A 20,974-nucleotide genomic window follows, 5' to 3' on the forward strand; every position below is an offset into this window, starting at 1 on the left:
GATGCCCATGAGATTTTAACAGAATCTAGGTTATAAGATTGCCACATATTTTGAACAGGGATCTGTGTTGCTTTTCCCAGAGGTGTTCTGCCTTATACTTTTCTTCGAAACAGTTTTGATTATTTAAAAAGAAGCCTCCAATGATAAGACCTTTTGCATAATAATCACCAGTGACTAGACAGCTTTTTGTTTTAAAGATAATTTGTTTAGAGGAAAGAAAGCCATAGTGATCCCCCCTTCTAACCATAACTCAAAGCAAAAGACCATATTAATATTGTAATGATAGAATGAAAAAATGTTTCCTACCATAAACCTCAATATAAGTATAAATTTCCTTATATTTTTGAAAAGACAAATCAGTAAAATGTCTTTAAAATGAGTAGTACATACAACTCAACATAAAGGCTTTAGTTCAAATGCAATATACTAAAAATTGTCTTTCTAATCATCCTGACAAAAACATGCATTCATATATACAATATATAATCAACTTAGGTAACTTATCGAAAATGGGTTCATCTAAATTATTTTATTCCCAGAGATGCAGAAAAATTGACAGTAAGATGTTTAGTGTTTGATAAAATGACATGTTCTAATGTAATTGTTACTTAAGTTTTATGCTTAGCACAAACCCATAATAATGATAGGATCTCTCCTTTATGTCTGTCTATATATGCTGGCCAAATTGACCTACTTAACCTTAAATTTGATTAAATTTAGAATTAACTATTTCTGATATAATATAAATGACAAAATATTCAAAATACACTCATTATAATAACCGCTTTAAATTATACACATCTATCCATAGTAGTTTTTTTAATTCTGAAGTTTCTTCCACTGCTTAGTATGGTGGCTTACACATGACAGGTGCACAGACAAAAAAATGCTTATAGGAAAAAAAAAAGAGTGTATTAACTAAGCTAAATGAAGATAATCTTTAAGCAAATAATTTACAACAAAAATAATAGTAAACAAAGAAAACTAACCTTGGGAATTCTTTTCTATGTGCCAAACATTGGCTAGGAATAACACGAATAATACTGTGTTAAATCCGCACAAAAATATTGCAAGATACACACCATTATTTTCCCTCAGAAAACTGAGATTTTATACTCTCCCAAAATAACAAACTAGTAAATTTTAGAGCTCACACTCAGACCCAGATCTTTGTGGCTCAAATCCCATGGTCACTATTTTCTTTCCATCTGTTAACTTTAGTTTAGAATTTTCTTGAGTGCAAAAACCAAACACAGTCATATCTTTGGTATAATGTAGATACTACTTAAAGACACTTGAATTTAATTTTATAGAATAAGGTAAGAGTGTTTGCTTTTACAATTAAATAAACTTTGACATAATTTAAATTCTTGCCTTTTCTAAATATGCTAGGTAAGGTTTTAGCCTTTATTCAGTTTGTTTATTGTCACAACCATTATCATCACGACATAATTGTCATCATCCTTGATAATTTGAGACATAGTGTTTACTGAGTAATTACTCTGTTCTGTTCTTGTCATTGTGCTGTTATGCCTCTCTGCAGATTTAACTCATTCATTGCTTACAAGTCATCAAACATGATATTTTTGGCCATTATGGATCAGGCATGATATGCCCAATATTCAAAATGCCATTAACAAGTGAGACAATATTATAGGTGTGTTTTGAAGCAACAAAGTAATTGCTTTATTAAAGATAACACTTCCAAGAAAACTGGGAAGTAAAACATCATCTTTCTATTATCATTTTCCTAAGGAATGATGCTGAGTGAGATGTTTATTTGTCTTAAATTTTATAAGCTGGTTCTGTTAAGGATATAAAAAGGAGAATCATGCAGTTACTTTTCAGTTTGCCAAATTGATTTTCTAATGAGTCCATGGTAGATTTGATATTTTAGTGTTGGCATGCAAAGGCTGTTTTAAATTGATAGCTGAATACACAATAGCAATGCATCCTACATATCACATTGTCTTTCTTACATTACCCACATTACTGTTTTTCTTCAGAATGAATTTTATTTTCCATTGAATGTATCTATTGGTATTTACTTCCAATTCTTACATACTCTCAAATTAAGTACAATACGTTGATTAAAGAATCATGATAGTTGAGTCAGGTTGTTGCTTTTTAGAGTTGGTGTTGACTGCATCTTGGCACAGTTTGGTCAGTTCACTAATAATTTTCATATTTTAACACTGTTTCCATCACAAAATGCATGAGATTGTATCCAAGTCTCCTTGAGCTTTAGCTACTTGCTTCACACAGCTTTCACTGAAGATGAGGGTACTAGCAGGGCCTTAAACATCTTCTTCACTTCAGCTTTCATGTATTCCTTTTTCCTGTTTGTTATTTTGTACCATGGACAGGATAAAAAATGTCCAAATCAGAAGAAACTGATTATCTAGACAAGAAGATTGATTTTCATTTGTTTGCTTTCGTTTTATGATTTTTGTTATTGTTCTCTGTTTGAATTTGATGCCTACGTGATATTACAGTCCGTACATTTCATTGCACTGAAGTCAATTTAATATATCAAAAGTCATATCATTTAGCCAGAGTCAGCTAATGGTGCACTTGAAATTGGAGGTAGTAAATATCTTTGCTTTAAGGCCCTTTAGTTAAAAGTAATTTTAGACTTCCCCAACCTGGATTTTATGACAATTCACTAAGCGTTAGCTGAAACTCAAATTTATATTACCAAGAATGGAAAGATTCTGTAATTCAGATTTCCCATAATCAATTCTATTTTAATGAACATTGCTGATGATATTAGAACTTATTTTAAAAGCTTTAAAGATGACATTTTATAGCAAGATAATAAATTTTTGTTTGTTTAAAGCCAAGTGAAATCATATACTTTTATAATCTAAGTAAATGTATTTTTCTATTCACCACACACTCCCAGCAAATTCCATTCTGGCGTCAGTGGCAAATATTGCCATTGCCATAACCTGTGGAGAGAAGGAATTAGATATTTAAGTGGGGGGAATAGAATAAAGCTGGGAAATTAAATTACTATAAAATTCTATGTTTAAGAATTGAAGCAATATTGCTGTTTTTCTTAACGTTTATCAATAAGCTAGTATTTTCTTTTATCAGGATATTGTGTCTATGTAAAGACCATTCTCAATTCAATCTTTTCCCCCCAATATCTGTTGTTAGGTGCTGTATATAATAACATTTTTAAAATTCTCTAATCTTAGTTTAAAAAGAAAAAAGTATAAGCAGTACATACTCCTCTGGTAGGCTCAACAAATGCAAGTATGATTTGTCAACATTACTGAACGTGTCCAGAGCAATTGATAAAGCAGCTTTATTAAGTAATCATATTATATTAGAAAAGAAATATCAATGCAAAGAACAATCTTCTAATTTGCTCATTTTATGGGCAAAACTGGCTGATGGCATATATTTGTACATATTTACAAAATTCAGTCAGTTGAAAGTGTTTCTTTCTAAAGTATCATTTAATCAATTTCATTAGGAGAAGACATCAAGTTTCAGAGGGCTCACTTGACATTATTGTTCGGAGAATAACAAAGGACCGTGAGGTGTAATTTTTAATCCTTATTCATTGCATTATTTCTGCTAAAATCACTGGTGAAGATAGAGTTAGGATTTTTAAAAGACCAGACTTTGCTTCATAGTCTTATGTTTGCTGTCTGTTTTTAAGTAATCCATCAACTATTTATATCATAATTATAGCTACATGTGTTTCCAATATTGACTTACAAATATTAACTAATTGAAGAAAATATTTTCAGGGTGGGATTCCTGAGACTCATGGCTTTTGGGGAGGAAGTTGGGCAAAGAGTTTTGAAAACTGCTTTAGGACTTTAGTAAAGCTAACTGTACTGTGGGATGGGATGGTTTCTATGAATATCAGAATGAAGACTAGCTCATTTACTGGGACCATGAGCGATGAGGGAGTCCATCCTGCTCCCCATTGAGCTGCTTTACTGTCCTTTCTATTGTAAAGGTGTCCACCTTTGTCTTGTCTTTCAGTCCTCCACAAGCAACCCAGAGAAGTGTGTCTCTGTTTGCTGGAGCTTGGCCGGATTGCAGCCAGGTAGGTCATACTACTGCCGCTACTTAAGACTTGACCATCTCAGCATCCAAGCAGCTGAGAAGCTTGCTGCCTTTTCATCGCTGATGTTTAACCTAGGTGTTGAGAAGCAACTCCTTCAAATATGATCAGTATGAACATCTTGAGAGCAATTGTTCAAACTAAAAAAGTGGACCACCAATATTCTTAACATCGTGGCCTTATCGTCAAAGTCACTATGTTTAAGCATTTTCTAAACATCCTTTAATTGAATACATTTTCCTTGCAGCTCTTTCTTGGGAGGCTGGGGAGGATCTTGTACATGAAATTGTATGTGACAATTATGCTTTCCTTAGTGGAAAGTCTATTCCCATTATTCTCTCTCTTTCTCAGCTCCTTCACCCCTCTCTTCCTGTTTACTTTTTAACAATCTTCAGCCTCTTCTTTTGTTCCTTTTTCCTCATTTTCCCCATTTAACATCTCATCCCTCAACTCTTTTGGTTTCTACTCCTGAGTGGATGTATAGTTTTAAAATTATTCTCCATAATTTGATTGGAAAAAGATAGAATATTATCCTTCATATGTAGAGATATCTTTGGAATCTTTTTTTTCTAGAAAAGAAAAACAAGAAGTAATTGTAGAAATCATAACTGTAGCTAAATAAGCAGGAGAAGGGACTTTATTAGCTCAGCTGACTTGATTTGGTTTCATGTCTTCTCCTTATTACATTGCAAATCCTCAAACAAGGCTTCTGACAGTTTTATAAAGCCCAAAGAATTACAAATGAAGATATAAATGTTTCAATAGATCTTGATGCAAAGTAAAACTTCAGAATTAATTAGAATTCATTTCTCATCCAGATCTGATTATACTTCTAGCATTGAGATCAGATGAACCAATAAGACAAAGTAAGAGTTTGCTCTGGATGTTAATTCTCAAAGGGGGAGCTATAAAGAAAAGAAAAGACAAGGTGAGCACATCAGCAAATTACAGCAATGGGTAGAAAACTTGCTGCCAATGAATAGCCCTATTTTTGAGCCAGTGGGAAATTCATTGTAATCAGAAGTAACCCCAAGTTCTTTAAAACATCATAGTCAACATAATCTTAACAAATTGTTCATCAGGTATGGATTTTACTTTATCATAATAATTGGATGAGAGAGATTGTTTTAATTTTTAAAAATTTGAATTAAATAAGAATGAGGCTCCACTCAATAAGGAGTGAAAAAAATCAATTTGAGACATTGAGGGATGTCCCTACTTTCTCCCACACCTTTCCCAGCTATATTGTGTGACAGCCTCTGGAGAGGGTCCCCTTGTCTTCTGACCACTCAGGTCTCTACTACTCAGGCATAGTTCATAGTGTCTGACTGTTTCTTAGGACCCCATTCCCCTTCAATGCTGTCACTTTCTTGGGTTCTGAGAGGGAGCGAGACAAAGGTACCTATTGCTTTCAGGACTCCGCTAAGCCACTCCTCTACCGTGCTTAAGCCTTCTGGCCTGCAGGACAAACAGCTATGAGTCAAAGGACTCAGCCTTGAGTCCTTGGGCTCAGCAGATATCCCCTAAGAAAGGTGATATTAAAAATACAGGAGGGAGGAATACACACAAAGTAAAATCTCAGTAAATGAGCTGCTGCCCCTGAAATGCTAGAGTAAAAGAAAGATTGTCTAAAGTTCCTGGGTAATAGGAGATTAGGCAGAAAACTTTTTGTTTGCTTGGTTATTTTAATTATATCATTAGAATATTCTGAAATGCCAGATTCTATTTTCGTGCTTTGATAACCTAAATATGTGGATCAAACAGGCATCATGATTCTGAAAGTTGTGATAGAGGTAAAAAGGAGTGGCGCTGTCTACAGAATTAGCTGGGAGTTGTCATTTTCCTCTTGCTTGGTGTACATTACTTACCTATTTTCTGGATTTATTTTATTTTTTGTAATTATACTCTTTATTATCTGAACACTTAGGAATCTTGCTGAACTAAACATTTTAACTATGACACGTCATCAAAGAAGAAGGCATGCTATCCAATGACAAAATTCCCTTAGGAATCACCTTTCCTCCAGCTACTGAGTCTGTCATGAATTGCCCCTTGCCATCGTATATAAAACAAATTAATATCATGGTTAATGAAAGGGAATCATAATGGCCTGGTCAATTTGAAGGTGAAGCATTATATGAAGTGCTTTGTGTGTGTTTTTCCCCAAATATTTTAAAATTGAGATTCTGGGTTGCTCCATTTCTTTTTTTTTTTTTTTTTGCGGTACGCGGGCCTCTCACTGTTGTGGCCTCTCCCGTTGCGGAGCACAGACTCCGGACGCACAGGCTCAGCGGCCATGGCTCATGGGCCCAGCCGCTCTGCGGCATGTGGGATCTTCGTGGACCGGGGCACGAACCCGTGTCCCCTGCGTCGGCAGGCGGACTCTCAACCACTGCACCACCACGGAAGCCCGATTTTTTTTTTTTAAGCCACTTTATTGAGACACGGTTGACATACAAAAAACGCTGTACATATTTAATGCAAACCACTTGATGAGTTTGGATATAAGTATACATTTATGAAACCATCACCACAATCTATGCCATAAATATATCTATCACCTCCAAAAGTTTCCGCTGCCTTCTTTATTATTATTATTATCATCATCATCATTATTATTATTATTAATAAGAATGGGTGGCTACATTTCTGACCTCACTTTATGACCATGTGATAAAAGCAGAGATTATTCACATTACAAAAGAAAATTACTAATTTCACAAAGCAGTGATCTAAGGATTAAGACAATACATTACAATATTCAATTTGTAAATTTTGCCTTTTATCTTTTTCACCTACTTTGTGTGCAGCATAAGGTTAAACAGCTGAATGCCAAATGGATAGATTGAACATTTAAGTATAAATGTCTATTTAAGTTTCTCTCTGTACACATTTGAAGATTTTATCAAAATTTTAATGGAAGTTCAATTGTGCTTTAAAAACAGTAACCCAATAAACCCAAACATCACTACCTTAGCCCTGTGTTGAAGCATAATCGTTGAAGGAAAAAAGGGAAATTCATCATTCCATCTTATTTTACTCCTAATTTTTTCTTTAGATATATTAAACCTTTATCTAGATCATTGTATGTGTGCTTCCTCCTCCCTGTACTCCTCTATGGAGTTGAATTAAGACAGAGTTATTGAATTATTGAATTAAGACAGCATTAGACAAAACCAGAAGTGGTATTTGGAGAGCTCTCAAGAATCACATTAATTTGTACACACAACAGATGAGGTTTGACCATAACAGAATCCTAATACAACCTTGCGAGTTTTGTGTTTTTTCCACTGATAGATGATGTTTCTTTACACTTGATTCTAAACATTTATTTCTCAAATTTACATAGATGTCATCTTAAAAGCATCAACATCACTTTAGAAATGATTCACTAAATATTTCTAATTCCCTGCTGTATTCTCTTGCCTGGGAACACTCCGTGAAGCTCCTTTGAGAGCTGTGGGGTGGGAGAATGAGACCACTTATTTTTGTTCTCATGGGTGAAACTTCCTTTTATTTTCAACTAAACAGAGCTGTCATCACTGGAGAGTGAAATCCCTCTGTTAATATTTCAGAAACCATGTCAGTTTCTGTGTGTAAAATATGCATGTTTGCCTTCTGCGAAATAAAACATTCAGCAAAAACAGGTCAATAAAAAGATCTTTTTAATGAGGGTGCTTTGATATTCATTGTTTAAAAAAGGTTACTATGAATTCAACCTTTTTTAAGACTGCAGAATTAAGATTAGCTTTATGATAAAACTAAAAAAAACCTTTTGATATTTTGGTTTGGGGCTGTGATGAATAGTCAACATCAGAGGGAAGCTTTTTATATTTTTACTTTTGAGTGTTTTCTTCATTTTCAACAAAATTTATGACCATTCAAAAGAAATATACTTTGTGAATATTTTTGTTAGTCTCCTATTTTAATCCATGCCTTAATGAAATGTTACTTAAAAGAAAATATTCTTATACAAGGCTTATTAATTAACTCATCCTATTTAAAGAGCTTGACTCTGACTGCTAAGAATAAAATTTGTTTTCATATGAGTGAAATTTCCATCCAAATTTAAATCTATCTTTAAATAACTTTAAAACAGAATAAAAAATGGGACAAAAACCATCTTGCAAGAATCTATAAACTATCTGTTGTATGCCTTAAGAAGGGGGAGTTTCTAAACTTTATCCCTCCAACTCTAGTAAAATAGGCTCCAGATGTCTTTTCTTTGAAAATTATAGTCTAGTAAATAGTTTGAGTAAATTTTCTAGTTCAGGGCTTAGTTTAGGGGCTCAATTATTTCATCTAGACCAATCTCAAAAGCTATATCCTGTGCCAGAAAAATGAAAAGTCCATTTCTAAGATCTCATCATAAAGTTATTAACCATAAGACCATTTCCCTAGCACTATGCATTTTTGAAATGAGACCAAAAATTTATAATATGATATTGCCCTTTCAGAATCCCCCCTACTTTCACATCACTGGGGTATACAGATGCAAAGATTTGGTTTTAGTGGATTCAACCTTCTTGCTATCTTTAGTTTACCCTTATTCAGTTTGAAAGCAACAGTTGCCCCTTCTCCCGCAAAGCTTTGAAATCTTGTAGTTGGACAAGAATAGAAAACACTATAAATTTTTGAAAACCTTATAAACAAAATCAAAATGTAGAGTGGTATAGAGTTAATCATGGAAACCAGAATGAAGCAGCCTTTTGGAGAGCAGAAAAAAGACCTACTGGTGACTAAGCTGGCTTCAGGTGCAGGCCCCCAACCCAAGGGGAATTTCATGATTTACAGACTTTTGACACCTCCAGACAGACAGGAAGCCAATGAATCATATTGAAGTGTGTATTTCAGGACTGGCTGACTGTACCTTAAGCAGCTTGAAGTATTCAAAAGCCAATATAAGCAGAAATTTGGGGCTTAGTGTTGACTTTCTATGTTCAGTGGCATAGCTAATTTTCAGCATTCCCAGATAAAGAAAAATCTCCAGGGCAAAGTTTTCCATGTATGACTTTGTTACCAACGTCATTCAAATTTTGTTTTGTATTCAACATGGAGTGGAGCTTGTTGTTACTTTAATAACATATTTCTTATTATTTCACTTTGTTAAAAAAAAAAAAGAAAAAGAAAAAATTGTGCAACCCAACCAGCCTGCTCCCGAAAGGTGGCATGAATCCACCTACAATTACAAATGAAATCATATTTTCCAATTGACCCAATTTATACTTTCAAATATGATGTTTTCATTTATGATTGACTTTTAATTGGCTGTGAATTCTAGCATGTTAAATTCCTCTAGCTTCACTGCCCAGTTTATGTTATTATCTTGAGAACATTAAATGTAGCAAAATGTTATACCTTGTTGGAACTAAGAATTCACATAAGTCTAGGGGGATTAAAAAGGGTTGCCTGTTGAAGTTCATCCAGCGAGTTAGCAGCAAAAATGAATTTATAACTTGTTCTGCTATGCTCCAGCACCAACATATTCCTGCCATCCTACAATTCTAGGAAAATTAATTTAAAGAAAGCCTATGGTGAGTTTTTTTGTAAAGGATACCAACAATAGTAATAATATAACAATAGTAATAACACTACATCTTAATTTTGAGGCTGTTACATAATTTCATTGGGTGGTATATTTAAAAAGTTAAAACTTTGGCAAAAGGACCTCAGTGCTGCAGTTTCCTGGTTGTGCAAGCTCTGATACATCAGTTATCAACAGCCGTCTCAGAGATGGTGCCATGTGTCAGACACTGTACTGGGAGTGTAATGGATACTGTTTTAATTCCTTCTAACTGTATTAAAACACAGGAATTAGAACTTGCATTTTACAGTGAACTAAAACTAAGGCTCAGAAATAGTGTACGTCAAGATGCCCAAAAGTTCCAGACACATGGAAGACGTTCAGTAACAGTTGCTCTTTTAACTTTCTTCTTCCTCCCTCCTCCCCTCCCTCCTTCTCTCTCTCTCCTGCTACATCAGACCTCTAGGACAGGCCACTTTCATCTGTGTTTTCCTGAGAGAAAACAGACTCTTAGAGGTTAAGTGATTTGCTAAATTTAAAGAGTAGGTTAATGGCATAGTTAGCTCAAGTCTGCCTCAGGGAAGAATGATACCCAAATCTTCAAGTGAATATTACTGGTACTTGTCAACAGTAATGAGATGCTGGGTTGAGTTAAGTGTAATTAATGAGTGCTAGAAAGTTAAAAATGTATTTTAGTTTTGAATAGGGTTTAAAGTTTTCTAGAAGAACATTCTTGGGGGGTAAAACACTTATTTACATTTAATGTCGATATGTTTTATTAAAGTGATATGCATTTAAAGGTCCAAAATAATGAAATCTAATTCATCTTTGGAGCCTGAACTCATTGTTATATGAGAATATGGAAATTTTTTGCATTCAAAACATGTAGCTATTAAGTATCTATTGTGTGCCGTGATCTACACTGGCTGCTAGGTATGCTGTGAATCAGACAGTCTCTACTGTTATAGAATCTGCGGTCTATTGCATGTTTCTACAAATGTCCTGTTAACTGGCTAATCTGTATAAAAGGTTTGAAATGTGATAAATAGTGCCTAAAGTCTTTTAGCTAATAATTTATGTAACTAAAAATTACTCTGTTCACTAGAGGCAGTTAGCAAAACAGCAATTATTATTTGAGTTGTGCCAGCTTACACTGTTTTGTACTGAATTCTGATATAAGTTTTCCAGCTCTCAAAGGCCACCTGACGTGTGTGATGATGTCAGTTAAAATAACAAGCCATTAGAACAGGATGACGATAACCTAAGCTTTTACATTTAATGATATTTTAATATACTATTCACTCACTCTAAGGTATTCGACCTATCGCCAACATACTTATTCTCTCTATAAAGGTTATTTACTTTGTAGGTAGTCCACAGCCTATTTTGAAAAAATTTCCAAGTGACTTTTTCCTCTTCTTTCTAACACGTGATCACCTGATTAAAATGTCAGAGAAAAACCTGAAGTAAGAAAACCTAGATTTGCATCTTTATTCTGTTCCTAGCTCGTCCTATATTTCCTCTGGATCTGTTTTATTTATTCTGTAAAAATGAAAGGGTATAACTACATGAACCCAAAGATCCTTCCCAATTCTCAAATTCTGGAATTATCTTTGGCCTCCTTCACTTAGGTACAATTGATATGCATCTAGGAAACCAAACCAAATTTAAACTTAGCCTAAGAAAAATATGGGAGATTAGAATGCTGTTAACAACTACATCTCTGTCTTTGAACTGCTGTGGCATTTACAATTTACAACACATAATTTTTAACATATTGTTATTCTAAATTATTTTTTGTTTCTTTATTCATTTTCTTTCTCAGTAATACTGTACATGCTTTCATTATGTTGGTCTTAAAAGCATAACCAATGTACTGTATTACCCATTCTACCTTGTTCTGGGTCCATAAAGATATACACGTAAGAGTGAATTTCTTCTCTGTTAATTCATTTAAGGACATTTATTTGGGGAAATTGCTGTTTTCAACTTGACTCTGACTCCCTGATTTTATTTCCATTTTTAACAAGCTTATATTCAAAGTAGGAGTTCAATTGTAGCACTAATATCATTAAAGCTAGTAAATCTGAAAGCTGAAGACTAAATTAATATGGAAATTCATGTTATTGACTCATTAATATATTATATGGAGTATTTTAATTTATTTTTAGTATGTTATGCATCTATTCATTTATATGTTCATATATAGATATAAACATATATGCATATGTATATGTAACCATAAATATATATGTATGTATGGGGGTGTGTGTGTTTTTCCCTGCTTAAAAGGGTGCCAATTTAAGAACATACTATTTCAATGCCAGAGAAAAGTTAATGTTGTTTTGAAAAGTTAGCAGTTTGGTCCTATGGTATAATTGGATGCAACATAAGGCTAAGTGTATCATTATTACAACTTATGCATGTGTATTGATCTGGTGTCTTTTAAAAAGGTATGGTGTGGAGCCTCCTGGTTTGATAAAGTTGGAAAAAGAAATTGAACAAGAAGAAACACTCTCTGCCCCTTCTCCTTCACCTTCGCCTTCATCAAAGTCTTCTGGAAAAAAGAGTACGGGAAACTTACTGGATGATGCAGTAAGTAAAATTGGTCAAGTTTCTTATCAACACTTGGTCTTTTTTGAACTTCAAAACTCATTCTGTACAATCTTCGATCAGTCTAACCTTTACCTATTCCAATGTCATTGAAATTTATTTTAAAATCCTATGAGGGAGGCTTCCCTGGTGGCGCAGTGATTGAGAGTCCCTCTGCCGATGCAGGGGACACAGGTTCGTGCCCTGGTCCGGGAAGATCCCACATGCCACGGAACGGCTGGGCCCATGAGCCATGGCCGCTGAGCCTGAGCGTCTGGAGCCTGTGCTCTGCAATGGGAGAGGCCACAACAGTGAGAGGCCCGCGTACTGCAAAAAAAAAAAAAAAAAAAATCCTATGAGGAAGTTTATAGTCCTGCAATTCATTTTGAGATTCAAAACTGAGCCACTTATTTAAAATAAAGCGTCACTTAATTCTGCTGAGTAGTATCTAAAATTTTAGGATAAGTCATCCTCCTGAAAATTGTCTTTGAAAACACTTAAGCCTTGATACTATTGGTTCCTGTTTCCTTATTCACTGATAAGAAGCCTGAGGCATGGGACTTGAGGATCTTTAAAGAAGGAAAAGCAAAATACCATGGAGAAGATAACTGCCCTTTACTGACTGCCTGCTATGGGCCGGGTTCTGCCAGTATTCTTCAAGTGCTCTTGTTATCTTTAGGGCAGGTTTCTTATTGAGGAACCTGAGACTTGAAGTTGAAATACCTGCTGAGAGGAAGAGAGGAGCTTAGATTCCAACCTAATTTTGTCTAACTCTCTGAGGTCACCAACCCTCAGAGTTCTTGAGACACCATCTTTAGCAGATTAGGAAATATTTTCATTATACCCTCGTAATTACAGAAAACAGATTCTGGGTGTAACAGTAAACAGGATGAAATAAAATTCTCTGGCTACTTCTGTTGTGTCTTAAGTAGTGTGTCATGTGTGTGCATTTACTTCCCAGCACATATGTTTTGAGCGTAAATGTCAAAAACCTATGGGTTTTATAAAAAATGAAAACCTCGGGGATGTCAGACTGAAGTATGTCTCACATACACAAGGAGAGTTCTTAGAGACTAGCACCAACCATAATGCCAGTTATAAGGAATAGGCAGGATTGAAAAGGACAGCTAGCCTGTAGCTGAGAGTTTCCCTCCCAAGGGTCTGAGCTGAAAAGAGCAGGGGAAATGGCTGATTGGTGCTGTAGGATGCAGAAAGAAAGATTCCCCCATCTTTTCTTTCTTCCATGTGACACTATAACCTATATTGCAGATTTAAATGAGCAGAAATATAACAATTTGTCTGACCGATTGAGAACTCCTAATTCTGCTAAGGGTAGCACACATAAACTTAGCCCATCAAGGTATCTTATCCAATACCAGTTTAATTTAGTTTTCCTTTGTTCAATCCACTCAGAAATGAAAGGATAGGCAGGGCATTTTAATAATACACCTAAAAGGACTTTAAAATCACAGGAATGTTCTTAATGATCAGCCACATGTCTTGAATCCTGCTGTTTCATTTTTATTTTGTAAGGTAATTGAATAACATTGTACTAATAGTAGATAATGGCACATTATTTATATATTGATGAGAACAATTTTTTCTTCTCTCTCAATTATACTTTTTTGATTAGACTTACTTTAGAGTAAGATCTTCCTTTTAGTCTTTCTCTCATAAAAGTGTTTTTCTGGGGTTACTATGCTTGATCTTAGGCCTTTTCCTCTCAGCACTTACCTCCATTCACTTCCTTTAAAGCATTAGAGTCAGAGGTCTGACCCTTAACCTCCTAATGAATGAATTACTGAATCAAATGAATTTCTTAGTCCTCAAATTATGAGACCACTTTCTGGTGTTTGACACTGTTGAGCACTCTGTTCTTGAAATTCTTCTCCATGAACTTTATTGCTACCAGAATGGTCAACCTAAACGCAACTCAGAATTGATTAAAATTGTATAAGGGCTCTATAATATCCAGGGTAAAGCCCAGACTCAGGTATGTGTCACATAAGCCCTCCATGTTCTGGCCCATTTTGTCTTTCCCAGACTTTTTTGCCCTATGGATTCATTCTTGCATTCTGACGTATCTGTTATAAACCTATACTCTAATCCCAAACTCCCAAGGATTTTTTATACCCTGTGTTTTTCCTCACTTGGCTTCCTCACACTGCTCATCTTTGAAATCTACTTTTAGACACCTTTTCATCTTCTAAAATTCAGGTTGTGTGGCCTTCTATAGAAAGCTTTTCTTGGCATCTCTCATCCCAGGTAAAATTGACAAATTTGTCCTTGGTACCTCAAGTTCTTTTATATATTTAATTAAGTGTTTACCTTATTGGGCATAAATACCTATTCTTCTCTAGGTATGGTCCTTGCTCTCAAAGACAAGGACCAAATTTTATTCAGCTAGATCTAGTACCATGCTTATTGGATAAATTATTAATGTGGGTAATCAAAGTTTAGAAAAGACTCTCCCTTTTTCTATTTATCTGGAATGGCCATGTGCTCTGGAAATATGTGCACTTCTCAGCTCTGCTGTAGCTTTGCAGAGTGAGGAGATGTTGCCCCTTGAAACCATTTCCATGAGCCTGGGAAAAGTAGTTAGAATGGTTCCCTTTCTTCACCAGCTTGTCTCACATGTGGCCATCCCTCATCCTTGAGAAGGGGAGAAGAAGGACAGGAGGGAGAAGGTGGTGAAACAACTATGAAAGGGATTTTGGAAAAGTTTTACCTATACTCCAGTTCAGAAGAGGTAGATGAGATAGGGACTCTCTTCAAAATGGCAAGACTGTCGCTCTGTGGTTGTTCTTCCCTACTCCAAGTTCTGTTCTCTTAGCTGGAAACAATGAAGGGGGTTTCAGAGAAACTTTAAAGTTTGTCAGGGTTTGGGAACATAACCATCTGTATAGTCAAGGGGTTTTCATTGAATGTAGGAAATGTTCTAAGCATATATTTCTATACTGTTGCCAGCTAGAATACTATGTTCACAGTCTTCAAACTAGCATTTCTCATGCTAGTCTGAATGTTTAATCAAACACTCATACCACCAGATGACCCGTGGAAAAAAGAATTCCATGCTAGGTTAGTTTGAGAAAAACAGCTTACTATAGTCCCCTACCTAGAGTTTGGCAATGCATCTGGCATATCAAAGGCACTAGTGAGTTACATAATAAGATCTTGTTTAACCTGGAATTTTCCATGCTTATTTGGCCACAGAAGCCTCTTACAGTCTTCTTCATTCCACATTGGGGAAATTGCATTGAAATATTTGCATTCTGTTTAAGTGATAGTTTTTCATTGAGTGTTTTATTTCAGGGACAGTGGAACAGAGAGAAAAAACGTATGAACCTCACTAATGGCTTAAATCAGAGCTTCATATGTCAGATATAAAAAGGAAATAGTTCCTATGGCAACTGCTTCACTGCATATGAGGCATATATAGCCATTGGGGAGTTGAAGTTCATATACACCAACATGTTCTTTAGAATAGGGATATAAAATATTGCTTGCAAAGTTCCTGTGTTTAGTTAATACTATTGGCTAGTTCTACTCTGGCAAAGTTATTATTTACATCAAAAAAAAAAAAGAGGGAAAAAAAAGAAGGAGAATAAATGAAGGGGAGTAAAAAAAAAAAAAAGGAGAAAAGAGCTAAAGAAAAAGAAAGAGACGCAGACCTGTGCTAAGATGTCATATTCCAGTGAACAGTTTCAATGACTGCCAGTTTTGAAACTTTCAATGTGTCCTCACATTTCTTTGTTTGCTACTTAGGAGAATTGTGGAAAATTGAAAAACAAAATAGGTGACCTTTTATGTGGATAATACATCCCAACTTCTTTAATCAAGCCAGACATCGTAAGAGAAACACAGTGGAGTCCATTCGAATTAATTTATTCCCCTGATGTCCTGATAGAGTGATTCGGCTGTGATAAAATGATGGGGTCAGGTTTAGTGCCCTCGTGTTGAGCCTGTTCCCACACAATGAGTTGAATACAGTTCTAAGAAGCCATTCTTACTTTCTTCCTCTTCTCCATCAACTTCCTCAGTCTGGGGATGAGAGATAGTATAATTCTGAGTAATCAGGCTCCTCTTGAAATCCCATTTCAACAAAAGCTGGCTGGGTTCCTGGCCAAAACCAGAACACCTGCCAGACTGACTTACCCCAAGGTAATGTAAGAAGCAAGATGTCATCAGTCACTGTTTACTTAACTCCCCACAGCCTGGCCTTGTCTCTTCCATTTCTGCTTCCAGCTCTCACACAGCCACACAAAAGCCCTTGATCTTAAAAAGCAAGTATATTTTCAAAGCTTAGGAAGGCATTAGAGAAGGACAGGCCACTTGAGAAAGTGTTTCTTGTATTTTATTTCATTTGGTACCAATAGTTTCTGTATTTTGTCTAAAAACACTTCAAGATGGAAATACTTTCCATCCATACTTGTGATTGTCATTTCTTAGCAGAGGAACCACTTGAACACCAATTTACTGTTTGCTCAGTTACTGCATCGTGGTAAAGCTGTGCCAGGCATGACTCTCCTAAAGTCTGGGCCATGTGCTTTTATGTTGCTGACTGTTGGATTTTTTTTCAGGGTGGCCGAAGTCCTTCTCCCTCCATCCCTCCCTCCCTCCTTTCCTTCTTTTCTCATGGAATTATTGTGGTACTAAGGAAAACTGTACTGCTTCTAGCAATAGTATGCAATAAGCACAATTTATATATATGTATATATATATATATATATATATATACACACATTTATATTTTTTTAGCATTTATTTTTTTTTAACGTCTTTATTGGAGTATAATTGCTTTACAATGGTATGGTAGTTTCTGCTGTATAACAAAGTGAATCAGCTATACATATACATATATCCCCATATCTCCTCACATTTATATTTTTAAAACGTCTATAAATACATATTGAAGGAGATACACATAGAGGAACACTTACAACACTTAAGACAGCACACATTCATTGGTCCTGTGACCTCACCCCCACCCCAGAATGTGGGTCTGCATTATAGAAGGGAATCCCTAGGGGTAGGATTCTATTAATACTGGGGGAGTAGGTGGATATATCTATGGCCCAAGTATCATATGGTATGAGAAATTCAGAACTCAAAGACATGGGCCTAATCACTCACATAACGATGTTAGACAGTTCCCTCACTGTTTGAATGAAAGCCATCTCTAAGATTCTTTGAATCCAGGCTTAATCTGTCACACTAATTTCCTCCTGCGTCCTTTTTAGGTCCCTGTGCTTATTTATCCATTTATTATTTATTTATTTATCCAAACTTATCTCAATATAAGTTTTGCTTCAGGATTCCCCCACTCTTTCTAGCTTTCCCCTCTAGTGTCTTATGCTTCCATACTTTCTGGAACCTTGCTTATTCTAGGGAAACCGAGATGCTTAAGTCCTTTACTCCAACAGGCAAGTGAGTTCCTGCGTGACTCTTCCCACAGTTTTTCTTAGTGGAAGACTGATTGAAGTCAGACCTTGAATTATTTGATGAAATGATTGAATTGCTTTGATGACAAAACTCTAGGAATCGTATCTTTGTGGAAGCAAGAATTTGGGTGAGGGGTGTCCAAGCCAATCCCTTCAGAATTTAAATTTGTTCCGCCTAGCTTCTCAAATGTAGGCTGTACATTATTTAGATCTGTCTTCTATGGAAACTTTGACTAAAAACACAACCTATTATTCTTTTGGGTTTTTGGTTGGTTGGTTAGTTGAAGAGAGGACAGTTATGAGACACAGCATGGCAGGTTCCCAACCAAGGAAAACATAAATAAATAAACCTTATTCCTAAAATCAAGGACTATACATTGTCTTTAATAGTCACAACTGTCTATAAGCATTATGCACTTATCATTTAGTGTATGTGTTTTGTAAAGAGTACAGAGATAGATAAAATAGGGAAAATCTGATATTCGGACATGGATTCTATAAAATACATACAAATTGTAAGATGCTGCTACAGAAATAGGTTTTGGCAGGTGGGAATACTGAGGAGTGAATTGCTGGATTAGTCTGGATGAATTAGAGATGACTCCTTAAAGAAAGTCTCAGGATTCAAAATAAGGTTAAATAGTCTCATTTTTAAATAATAATAACTTTAAAATTCTCATTTATTTTGAAAATGAGTAAAATTAATATTAAAGTTATGATGAGGAAACATATAGACTATGTCTATATGTTTCCTCATCATAATAGACTATGTTAACGTGCCTTGTATTCTAGTTCTCAATATATTTATCTTGACAATCCAATGTACATGATCTTTTCAATCCTCTAAACGTGAGAACCCAGCTCGTCATCCCTACACTGCCAGCTGATTTGCTTGTGATTATCCTCCAGCATCATTATCATTGTCGTCATCCAGCTTATGCCTTAGTGCAGCTATTGACCTTCACAGAGTGCCTTCAGGGCCTGACCTTTACATAGTTAAGATTTAATGTGATATGTCTATGCTCACATCGTGTCCATAGTCTGATATAGAACAAATTTAAAAGCATTAATGGTTCAGGGGCCTTTGAACCCATGGAGCAAATTAATCTAAAGGCAACCTGATTAAGGAGAATGAACTTGCCTGCTCTTCTATTTCAGGTGAAACGGATTTCTGAAGATCCTCCTTGCAAATGCCCGAGCAAGTTCTGTGTGGAGAGGCTCTCGCAAGGAAGATACCGAGTGGGAGAGAAGATCCTCTTCATTAGGGTAAAGTTTTACTTTTCACTTGACAGCTTGTCCTTTCAGAGCATATACAGGACTTAAGTTGCAGGTTACAGGGAAAATATGACCAGTAACTCAGCAGGAACTTCCCTTATGGTGCTTACGATTGGATTTGAAGACATGAGGTATGAAAATTTTTTATTATCATACATAATTATCACTGAGAGCTAAATAAATAGAACTTTATCTTTTTGTATGTATACACAAACGTATACCCCAAACAGGTCATAGAAATCAAATAGAATGAGGAAAAGAAGAGAAAACAAATTCCTTTTTTGTCTATGCATTTAGTTTCAAAGGAAGAAAATCCACCTCAATGGGTAATAAAAACAGTATTTTGCCCTGGTTTTCCATATCTCAAGTTTGGGAAATGATTAACCTATAGGTCCTGATAACTTTCACATTATTTGAACATGACTTTTCCAAAAGTTTGGGTCGTAAACCAGAGTGAGGACAGTCAAAACTCGTTACAACGGCATGGTTAAATGTTGACTGCCATTTTTTTTTACTGGTTTTCTGGGTTAGAATAAAGAAACATGGGCCTGTGCCAATGAATGATTTGGTGGCCTCTGTCTATTTTACAATCATCCTAATGAAAAATCTGACTAGATGTCATGAACAATTCTTGACTATAATTATTGGCTCAATAAAGTAGCATTTCAGGCTGTGATCTGTTTTGTTAATAATCAAGAGAAGTTAATCTCTCAAATTACATTTGCTGCTTTTCCTGAGACCAAGAATTCTTCTTTTCAAAAATAAGAAAGTGAAAAATAAAGCACTGATATACTCCTAGAAATCTGCAATTAATAAGTATGAGTCCTTCTATCTTATTTTTAGTCATTTCCTAAAGAATAGAGGTTATGATTCTGAGAAGCTTGTCTTGTCTTGTCATTTGAATAAGTTAAAATATTTTCCTTTTTATTTTATTTTGTAGAGCTGAATAATTTGGATGTGTACATCTAATACAATCAATGAACATTCTTAACATACTCAAATCAGTGATGACCCAGTAGCAATTTTTTCCAGTGTAAAGTTTTCTTTTTAATGACCACTTTTGACTGAAAGTTATTTGTACGACAATTTTTTTTTTTTTTTTTTTTTTTTTTTTTTTTTTGCGGTACGCGGGCCTCTCACTGCCGTGGCCTCTCCCGTTGCGGAGCACAGGCTCCGGACGCGCAGGCTCAGCGGCCACGGCCCACGGGCCCAGCCGCTCCGCGGCATGTGGGATCTTCCCGGACCGGGGCACGAACCCGTGTCCCCTGCATCGGCAGGCGGACTCTCAACCACTGCACCACCAGGGAAGCCCCCATGTACGACAATTTTCAAAGGCTCTACAAGATGTAATTTAAAGAAAAGTTTAATTATAATTAGCCTTCAAAAATAATGTCAATCATTTTGTATTTTAATCTAACATTAGGTCAGTGTTTATTGATCTAACAAAAATGTTCAGGTAATAATTGCTATTTTGCTTTGGAAAGGCAATGAAAGGGATATAATGATATGTTATTATTATTAGGGGCTTGAGAACCAGTTTAGGAGATTGGCCTCCCTAGAGTACACAATTGGCCCAGTCATCACTTATTGTTCTTTGTTACAAGGATAACATGTTTATTTTAGCCAACCAGCCTGCTTTTGCTTTAACACATTAGTAAATGGTGATTTAGTAGTACCTCCACAGATGTGTTTAAATTTTACTAAGTTGGCCTTTCTCAAACTGAAGCTCAGGCTTCTTGAGACTATTAAGTCCTGAAGCTTAGAATCAAAACATAGGGTTTTATTTATTTAAACAATTATTCTTTTTTATAATGAAAGTGTTGACAAAACACATGATTAATGAATTAGATTTTTCCCTCTAATGTAACCTAATATCTTTAGGCAAAAATATATATATTACATACATTTATTTGTATCTGGTCTTCCATATTTAGTCAACTCTCAAAGAATTTGATGTCTATATTTGTGAATAACATAAGTGTATCATATTTAACATTTAAAATATTTTTTGATGTTCCATTTTTCTTTTCAGTAAATCGTTTCCTTTTGGTGAAA

The 20,974-nt window shown here is 35.3% G+C and overlaps 1 protein-coding gene across 9 annotated transcripts in view; it reads left to right on the forward strand.

Moving 5' to 3' along the window:
- GAS2 (growth arrest specific 2) overlaps nucleotides 1-20,974 on the forward strand; it is a 154,695-nt gene that overhangs the window by 83,233 nt on the left and 50,488 nt on the right. For all 9 annotated transcript variants that reach the window (XM_032642118.1, XM_032642125.1, XM_032642124.1 and 6 more), the window contains 3 exons: nucleotides 4,006-4,069; nucleotides 12,065-12,206; nucleotides 18,803-18,910. In XM_032642118.1, coding sequence (XP_032498009.1) covers nucleotides 4,006-4,069; nucleotides 12,065-12,206; nucleotides 18,803-18,910 — 314 coding nt within the window. The remainder of the gene's footprint in view (nucleotides 1-4,005; nucleotides 4,070-12,064; nucleotides 12,207-18,802; nucleotides 18,911-20,974) is intronic.

Source organism: Phocoena sinus, chromosome 8 (genome assembly GCF_008692025.1).
Source record: "Phocoena sinus isolate mPhoSin1 chromosome 8, mPhoSin1.pri, whole genome shotgun sequence".
Lineage (NCBI taxonomy): Eukaryota > Metazoa > Chordata > Mammalia > Artiodactyla > Phocoenidae > Phocoena > Phocoena sinus.